Below are 9965 nucleotides of genomic sequence, written 5' to 3'. Positions count from 1 at the left end.
AAATCACAATTTAAACATTTTTCTCGTAATTAAGTCATGTTTGTGATCTAAATAAGCGTGCAAAAACACACTTATCAAACCCTCTAAACTTGAACTATTGTTTGTCCTCAAACAAGATAGCGAGTTAATTGTGAACAAACATGGCTTAATACCCTGCCGTGGCTTAGGATTGGACTAAGTATTAGACTTTATGAAAATTTATCAGTGCAAAAATGACATCAACCTTTACCTGTTAAATGCGTACTTGACGTGTGTGTGTGAATTCATGCCAACATATTAGCTTCATGATGAATTTGAGTCCCGACCCCAAGTGGTCAAATGTATCCTTACTCGCTCGAGAGATACACAAACCCCCCAAATTTATTCTTTTCACTCAATTATCTCGGTGTTGTGTTTTAAGATTAGGAATTTACATAGCTGTAGTCCCCACCCTCTCATAGTTTGGATTAATCTCATTATCACTAGTTTACATTTCAACAAGTAAAGGCTCTCCCAAGTTTGATTGCTTTGACACTCAAGATTAAAATAGGTTACTTGCCTCGCCTCAAAGGTATAGTTTCCTCAACCAAATGTCTAAGGGCTTTTATTCATGTTATTGTCTCTCATTTGTTTTTCTCACTTTTCATTTTTTTTAATATATCATCTTCTCATTTGCTTTCTATATAACCCCTTTAGCGAGCTTTAGGCCGATGACTCCCAAACCAGTTGGCTTTAGGGCACCAAGTTTTAAACCCTTGCAGGCTTATTCACTCGAGTTATAAAGGTTGGATCAGATGACTTTTTATTATCCTCTATCCCTCTTGCTTTATATATGACTCTTTTACCGAACTTTAGGCCGGTGACTCCCAGGCCAGTTGACCTTACGATATTTTGAAATATCCTTACAGGCTTACTTGCTCGAGTCAAAAAGGCATGAAAAGAAGTGTCTTGTTCTCACAAATTTATTTTATGCCCTTATTGTTCTAGACATTTTGTTTCCAGAACCAACCCCTAATTTAAGATTTTCACCTAATCTTCATCTCACTGGTCTAGGTAATCCACATAATAAAATTCATGCACGGAGCCCCCGCTCATCTCAATGCTCCCCTATAATAGCTCAACCATCACCAAACTATCTTTAGGTAGTTTACGGGTTAATTCAATAGAGGGTTATCATTCTTTTCCTACTTTATGCTCAAAATCCAGTCATTCATCTAACATGTCAAGCATGAATAGCATGCATAGATAATGTCAAGTGTTACATCAACAAGTATTAGTTAGTTAATTAACACCAGATCCAAGGTTTTATAGTTTAAACAAGTCCAATAATAACATCATAGCTAGCAAGGTTATAAATCCCACACAAGCATGGACGATTTTTTTTTAACGCTCATCATGCATACATTATGCAATAATGGAATATAGATACTGATGAACACAGATAAAGATTTAAAAGTATGTCACCCCCAAACTTGTATAAAAAATTGTCCTCAATGTAAGATTAACGAAAGATTAAAGACAAAATTTTGCCCTCATTGTTGAAATAAAGTAGAAGTTCAAATACATATAAGTGAGGGACAAAATAAATTGAAAGCACAAGAAATGGGATAACCAGTACTCCCCTGATCAGTATGGAGGTGGTCGAAAATCGGGACCTGCAATGCCATATGTGGAGCCGACCTTTTCTTTTCCTGCTGAGGTCTTTTTGGTGACATCCTACAAAAGTGCAAAGTATATGTATTATATCTTACGGTGATAATTGATAAACTTGGGTGTGCATCAAGGAATCCATGTGACTCACCATTCCGCCAAACTTATTTCAAGGTGCATGTGTACACTGTTGGTGTGTAAGATGCATAAATTATATCTCAATATAAAGTTCATATCACAAAAATGTGAATCACCAACAAAGTTTAGCTCTAATCATGCACTTTGTTCTATTTGACCCATGACTAACTAAAATAGGACTTCAACCTTTTGACTCATGCTCAATGCATTGGGACTCATGTAGATTATGCTTAGGCTATTTATTGACATGCATGGATGAACGATGACCTAAACTAATAAAAATGTTGAAAAATTGAAAAATTCCTAGATTAATGCAAAATGAAATAAATAAAGGGTAGAGACGTTGGGTTGCCTCCCAATCAGCGCTATTTTATAGTCGATAGCTCAACTTTTGGCACAGGTATTTTATGACACTTTAAATATGGCTTGGAAGGACCTGCATAGTTTGCTCAATATGGTCTTGTTCCGCACTGCAGTTATCCTCCAAATTTCATCCTCGTCCTTCTCTAAGTGATTTGTCATTCTCTCCTCATCCATATGAAATCCCACATTGAATGCCTTAATCTCTTTTGAATTGATAAGAACGGATGGAGAGTATACTATACAGGCCTCACGAATGTTTGGGGTATTTCATTGCGTTGAAAACATTAAAAGAGACTTGTTCCTCCCCTAGCCTCAGAGTTAATTGTCCTTGCTGCACATCTATGAGGGCTCTTGCAATATCTAAAAATGGTCGTCCCAATATGATGGGCACGTCCTTGTCTTCTTCCATATCCAAAATCAAGAAGTTTGCTGGGAATATAAGTTTATCCACTTTGACCAATACATCTTCAATAATTCCTCGTGGATGTGTAAGTGATCGATCAGCTAGATGTAGAGTTACTGTGGTTGCCTTAGGCTCTCCCAATAATAGTTTCCTCAAAATAGAGAGTAGTATCAAGTTAATGCTCGCACCGAGATCACACAATGCTTTATCAAAATAAAAATCACCAATTGTGCAAGGGACAATGAAACTCCCTGGATCTTTCAGTTTTGGTGGAACTTTTTCTGGATTCTGGCACTACATTGCTCCGTAAGCATTACCGTCTCATGGTCCTCCAGCTTGCGTTTGTTTGATATAATATCTTTGAGAAACTTCACGTAGCTAGGGCATCTGGAATAGTGCATCGGCTAGTGGGATATTGATATGGAGCTTTTTGAAGACTTCTAGGAATTTTTTGTACTATTGCTCCAATTTTTTCTTCTTCAACAACTATGGAAAAGGAGTCGAAGGCTCGTAGGGGTTCACTGTGACTTTGGCCTTATCCTGTGACTTTTCTGAATTTTCCTTTGAAATTGATTCCTTTGCAACAGTCTTTTCTTCAGTATGGAAAGATGTCTCTCCAATCACACCCGATCTCTTGACATGGATTTCAGGCAATTATACTCCGTTTCGAGTTTTAATGACCTTGGCTTGCTCTTTGGGATTGATTTCTATGTTACTCGGCAAGTTACTAGGCGTTCTGCTAGTTAATGCTATGGCCAACTGCCCCATCTGAGTTTCCAAATTTTTTATCTCTGCATTTTGATTTTGAAGTGTATCTTCGGCTCTCTCCATGAATTTTCCTATCATATCTTCCAATTGAGGCCTCTTCTCTTATTGTTGAAATTGTCCCTATGGCTTATTTTGATTCTGGTTGCTCCAAGAGAAATTGGGATGCTTCATCCAACTGGGATTGAAAGTTTCTCCATATTGATTGTGTTGTTGGCGTTGTCCCCACTGAGCATAGTTTGCTTGCTCAATTCCTTGCATGAGTATTGGGCATTTCGATGTTTTATGCTCAGCACCACATTCCTCACAATTGCTCTTTTTAGCTTGTGCTGCTTGTGATAAGCTTTCCACCTTGTGATAGAGAGAGTCAATTTTTGCAGATATTGCTGAATAAGTATCCGCTTCGTACACACCCAGAGTTTTCCTTGGAAGCGCCCTCTCAGAAGACCACGTGGTTGATGTGTTAGCTATTCTCTCAAATAATTCCAATGCCCCATCAACTGTTCGTGTGGATATTGAGCCATCTGAAACTGAATCCACCATGCTCTTGTGGTATGGAAGTAACCCTGTGTAGAAGAATCGAATTTGGGTCTTTTTATCAAACCCATGTTGATGGCACTTCCAGAGCATGTTTTTGAATCTGTTCCAAGCTTCGTCAAATAATTCAATTTCTCCTTGATTGAATATTGATATGTCATGTCTTAGCTTTGCTATCTTGGCTGGGGAGAAAAACTTTATGCAAAATTTGTGTGCCAACTCATTCCATGTAGTGATACTTGCGACCGAAAATGAATCCAACCATTCAAGCGCTCTATCTCATAGCGTATGTGGAAATAGCCTTAGTCTAATAGCGTCGTCCGAAATCCTTTGGTATCTGAAATGTTGACACATATCCAAAAATTGAGATATGTGTGTATATGGATTCTCCTCAGCTTTGCTATAAAACTAGTGTCCATTTTGAAATAGCTGTATCACATTTGTCTTCAACTGAAAATTTGGCTGCCCAAACGGTGGATACACTATTCTGGATTGACTTTGAATTACTTGAGGAGTCAAGAAATCTCCCAGAATCTCACTTCCTTCGTCCATTGCCTCTCCTTCATTAGCTTGAATAATAGGATTGTTTAGTTCGTTAGTCATTTGTACTTGTGCTTCTCGATGATCTCTTTGTAGACGATGAAAGGTGGGCTCGATTTCAGGATCAGCTGGAATCAATTCTCCCCCAGTCGATCATGCCATGTAAATCTAAGAAACAAAATCGGTACGAGCACTGAGATTCAAACAATTTAAATAACTAAACACAAATAAGGGATAATAACCTAAAATAAAAATAGAATTATACTAGCAAAATAAAAATTGAAGTTCGAAATAGTGCCTTGAGAAATAAAATTAAACTAAACTCAATCCCCAGCAACGGCGCCAAAAACTTGTTCACGAAATTATTTCTTTCAATTTAAAACTACCGCAAGCGTACGGTTTGTTAACAAGTAATAAAGTAGATTAAATGAGTCCGAATATCGTCCCACAGAGATTGATTAGTTCAATTTTACCTATCGTCGCCTTAACCGAAACAACAGAAATTCTTGATATTTTCGCTAACTAAATTATGATTTAATAACCTACTTATAAATATAAAGCCTAAATTAACTAGACTAAATGTGTGATTATAACTAAATGCCAGTTTTATAAAAATATGATAATGAAGTGCGTACTAGGATCTCGAATCCCCTTATATCAATCCCCTTTAATCCAAATTTTATAAAATTAACAACACGATTCAATTATGAAGACCAATATTCCTAATTTGTTTAACAATCTCTCTCGAGTAGAATTAAACCTATTTTCAAATGCGATCCGACTATAGTTCTATGATGGATGCGAACATTTAAAAATGCATTAAAGATTTATGAATACTTAAAGATCACGTAAAGCATAGCGGCATATTTCTATCCCTTATCAAACTTGACGACAATTAATATAATGTCTAACTTATTTTCCATCTCTCGAGGGTAAAACAAGCTACAAAGCTCATACAACTATTGCGCACATAATTGTAGAGAAAATAAAATCCATGCCAATCATTCAATAATTAAAAATATGTTTTAACGTCAAATTAATAAAATTCAAGATTAAGGGTTCATAATATAAGGTTCATCACAAATCCTAGCACATGAAAATCTAGCCTAACATAATGGGAAATAAAGAAAAACAAAAATTAAAACCAAGGAAGAACATCACCCAATTGATTCTTGAAGTGAAATCTTCAATCTTGAAGTGGGTTGCCTTGTTCTTCCTCTCCAAATCCTTTAAAATTGTGTATATTCTCCTGCTCTTTATGTTTCAAGGTGTCTGGCATTTATTGGGGACGAAATTAGGTCAAGGAAGTCGCCCAAAACCTTACTAAATCGTGTTTGAGATGAATAAGGAAACCTGAGATTTAGTCACAATTTTATACCATGCGACCACATGGTTATAGAAATTTTTCCATTGGACAACTTTCAGTATTTTGATCATATCTTCGTCTCCCAATATCCAATTGAGATGATTCAAAGTGTGTTGGAAAGAGAACTCATAGATATACATTTTAATAGAAATAGGCTTCCTCAAATTCTGATGTTTACTATGCCAAAAATGGATGTCGAGTAGATACTAAAAATCACGAGCATAGTTTTTCCGCCTGAAAGATCATACTTGATAATACTTCGACCATATTTCACCTGTTAACTCATTTTCTCATCCAACTGACCTCTAACACTTTTGAATCTTCATTCCATTTCTATCTCATCTATGGATTATTTGCAACTTGGTCCCCGAACTTTCAGTTTGCTCCATTTTAGTCCTTTTCCAGCTCTTTTCTCCTGAATTCCACCATTTCTATAGAAACACCTACATTGCATGAAACCAACGAGATTAAATCACAATTTAAACATTTTGCTCGTAATTAAGTCATGTTTGTGATCTAAATAAGTGTGCAAAAACACACTTATCATACACTTTAATTTACACATTGCCACGTGACATTACCCTACTGGACAGTTTAAATTTAGAAAAGTTTTTCCAACTAATTGACACGTATCAACAATGCAGGTGTCAAACAACATGTCAAAAATCAGTGTACAAATGGCAAAGATCAATCAGTAAGAACCTTGCTACTAGTACACTATGGGGTACACTTTAGTTTACACTTTGCCACGTGAAATTACTCTATTGGACAGTTTATATTTCAAACAGTTTTTATATCCAATTAACACTTGACAACAATGCAAGTGCCAAACAACGTATCAAAAATCAGTGTACGAATACCAAAGTTCAATCGGAAAGAACCTTGAGACATGTACACTACGGTGTACACTTTAGTTTATTCTTAGCCACGTGACATTACCCTGTTGGACAGTTTAAATTTCAAAAAGTTTTCCATCTAATTGACACTTGAAACCAATGTAGGTGTTAAACAACATGTCGAAAATTAGTGCACCAATGGCAAAGTTCAATCAGTAAGAACCTTGCTAGATTTCCACCATGGGGTACACTTTAGTTTACACTTTACCACGTAACATTACCCTATTGGACTGTTTAAATTTTGAACAATTTTTCCATCCAATTAACACTTGACAGCAGTGTAAGTGTCGAACAACGTGTCAAAAATCAGTGTACAAATAGCAAAGTTCAATCGGTAAGCACCTTGCTACACGGACTCTCTAGTGTACACTTTAGTTTACACTTTTCCACGTGACATTACCTGTTCAACAGTTTAACTTTCAAATAGTTTTCCTCTCTTATTGACACTTGAAAACAACGTGAGTGTCAAACAACGTGACAAAAATGGGTGTGCAAATATCAAAGTTCAATAGGTAAGAAACTTGCTACATGTACACTATGGTGTACACTTTAGATTACACTTTGCCAAGTGGCATTATCCTATTTGATAGCTTAAATTTCAAACAGTTTTCCCATCCAATTGACATTGACAACAATGCTTGTGTCAAACAACGTGTCAAAAATCAGTGCACAAATAGCAAAGTTCAATCGGTAAGGACCTTGCTACGTTAACTATGGTGTACACTTTAGTTTACACTTTGCCACGTGACAATACCCAGTTGGACAACTTAAATTTTAAATAGTTTCCCTATCCAATTGACACTTGACAACAACACAAGGGTCAAACACGGTGTCAAAAATCGGTGTACAAATAGCAAAGTTCAATCGAAAATGATCTTTCTACGTGTACACTTTAATTTACGCTTTGTCACGTGACATTACCCCGTTGGACAGTTTAATTTCAAACAATTTTCCAATCCAATTTACACTACATGACAATGTAAATGTCAAAGAACGTTTCAAGAATCAATGTACAAATAGTAAAGTTCAATCGGTAAGGACCTTGCTACATGTACACAATGGTGTACACTTTAGTTTACACATTGCCACGTGACATTACCCGATTGGACAATTTAAATTTCAAACAGTTTTCCCATCCAATTGACACTTGACAACAATGTAAGTGTCAAACAACACGTAAAAAATCTGTGTACAAATAGCAAAGTTCAATCGGTAAGAATCTTGCTACATGTACACTATGGTGTACACTTTAGTTTATGCTTTGCCACATGACATTACTCAGTTGGAGAGTTTAAATTTCAAACAGTTTTTCCATCCAATTGACACTTGGCAACAATGCATGTGTCAAACAACTTGTAAAAAATTAGTGTACAAATAGCAAAGTTCAATCGATAAGAACCTTGTTATATGTACACTATGGTGTTCACACTTTGCGACATGACATTACCATGTTCAACAGTTTTAATTTTAAACAGTTTTCCCATCCAATTGGCACTTGAAAACAATGCAAGTGTCAAATAACATGTCAAAAATTAGCTTACAAATAGCAAAGTTTAATATATATGAACCATGCTACAGGTACACTGTGGTGTACACTTTAATTTACACTTTGCCACGTGACATTACCCCGTTGGACAGTTTAAATTTGAAAAAGTTTTTCCATCTAATTGACACGTGACAACAATGCAAGTGTTAAACAACATGTCGAAAATCTGTGTACAAATGACAAAGATCAATCAGTAAGAACGTTGTTACTAGTACACTATGGGGTACACTTCAGTTTACACTTTGCCACGTGACATTACCCTATTGAACAGTTTAAATTTCAAACAATTTTCCCATCCAATTCACACTTGACAACAATACAAGTGTCAAACAACGTGTCAAAAATCAGTGTACAAATTGCAAAGTTCAATCAACAAGAACCTTGCTTCATGTACAATATGGTGTAAACATTGCCAACTGACATTTCCATGTTGAACATTTTAAATTTCAAATTATTTTTCCATCCAATTGACACTTCACAATAGTGCAAGTGTCAAACAACGTGTCAAAAATCAGTGTACAAATAGCAAAGTTCAATCGAAAAGAATCTTGCTACATGCACACTATGGTGGTCACACTTTAGTTTACACTTTGCCACGTGACATTACTGTGTTGGACAGTTTAAATTTCAAACAATTTTCCCATCCAATTGGGACTTGACAACAACGCAAGTGTCAAACAACGTGTCAAAAATTAGTGTACAAGTAGCAAAGTACAATAGGTAAGAACCGTGCTACATGTACACTATGGTGCTCACACTTTAGTTTACACTTTGCCACGTGACATTACCTTGTTGGACAGTTTAAATTTCAAACAGTTTTCCATCCAATTGGCAGTTCATAACAATACAAGTGTCAAACAACTTGTCAAAAATCAGTGTACAAATAGCAAAGTTTAATCGGTATGAACCATGCTACATGTACACTATGGTGTACACTTTAATTTAGACTTTACCACATGACATTAACCTATTGGACAGTTTAAATTTCAAAAAAAATTTCCTTCTAGTTGATACGTGACAACAAGGCAAGTGTCAAACAACATGTCGAAAATTAGTGTACAAATGGCAAAGATCAATCAGTAAGAACCTTGCTACTAGTACATTATGGGGTACACTTTAGTTTACACTTTGCCACGTGACATTACCGTGTTTGACAGTTTAAATTTCAAGCAGGTTTACTATCCAACTCACACTTGACAACAATGCAAGTGTCAAACAACGTGTAGAAAATTCGTGTACAAATAGCAAAGTTCAATCAGCAAGAACCTTGCTTCAGATTCACTATAGTATACACTTTGCCACGTGACATTTTCATGTTGGACAGTTTAAATTTCAAATAGTTTTTCCATCCAATTGACACTTCACAAAAATGCAAGTATCAAACAACGTGTCAAAAATCAGTGTACAAGTAGCAAAGTACAATCAGTAAGCACCTTGCTACATGTACACAATGGTATACACTTTAATTTACACCTGCCATATGACATTACCCTGTTGGACAATTTAAATTTTAAAAACTCTTTCCATCTAATTGACACTTGAAACCAATGTAGGTGTCAAACAATGTATCGAAAATCATTGCACAAATGGCAAAGTTCAATCAGTAAGAACCTTGCTACATGTACACTATGGGGTACACTTTAGTTTACACTTTATCACGTGACATTACCCTATTGGACTGTTTCAATTTCAAATAGTTTTCTCAACCAATTGACACTAGACAACAATGCAAGTGTCAAACAACGTGTCAAAAATCAGTGTACAAATAACAAAGTTCAATCG

General features: G+C 35.9%; 1 protein-coding gene across 1 annotated transcript; it reads right to left on the bottom strand.

The window, feature by feature from the left end:
- Positions 1 to 2377: 2377 nt before the first annotated feature.
- LOC111384027 lies at positions 2378 to 2934 on the bottom strand. The gene is made up of 2 exons (XM_023008237.1): positions 2832 to 2934; positions 2378 to 2736 (listed from the first exon to the last, which is right to left on the bottom strand). Exons 1-2 carry the CDS (start codon positions 2932 to 2934, stop codon positions 2378 to 2380), a joined length of 462 nt encoding a protein of 153 aa, XP_022864005.1.
- Between the last annotated feature and the right edge of the window lie 7031 nt (positions 2935 to 9965).

The sequence above is a fragment of the Olea europaea genome, unplaced genomic scaffold, assembly GCF_002742605.1.
Source record: "Olea europaea var. sylvestris unplaced genomic scaffold, O_europaea_v1 scaffold2816, whole genome shotgun sequence".
In the NCBI taxonomy this organism is placed as follows: domain Eukaryota; kingdom Viridiplantae; phylum Streptophyta; class Magnoliopsida; order Lamiales; family Oleaceae; genus Olea; species Olea europaea.
The sequence above is the reverse complement of the archived record's forward strand: the minus strand, read 5'-3'. Positions and strand labels throughout refer to the sequence as shown.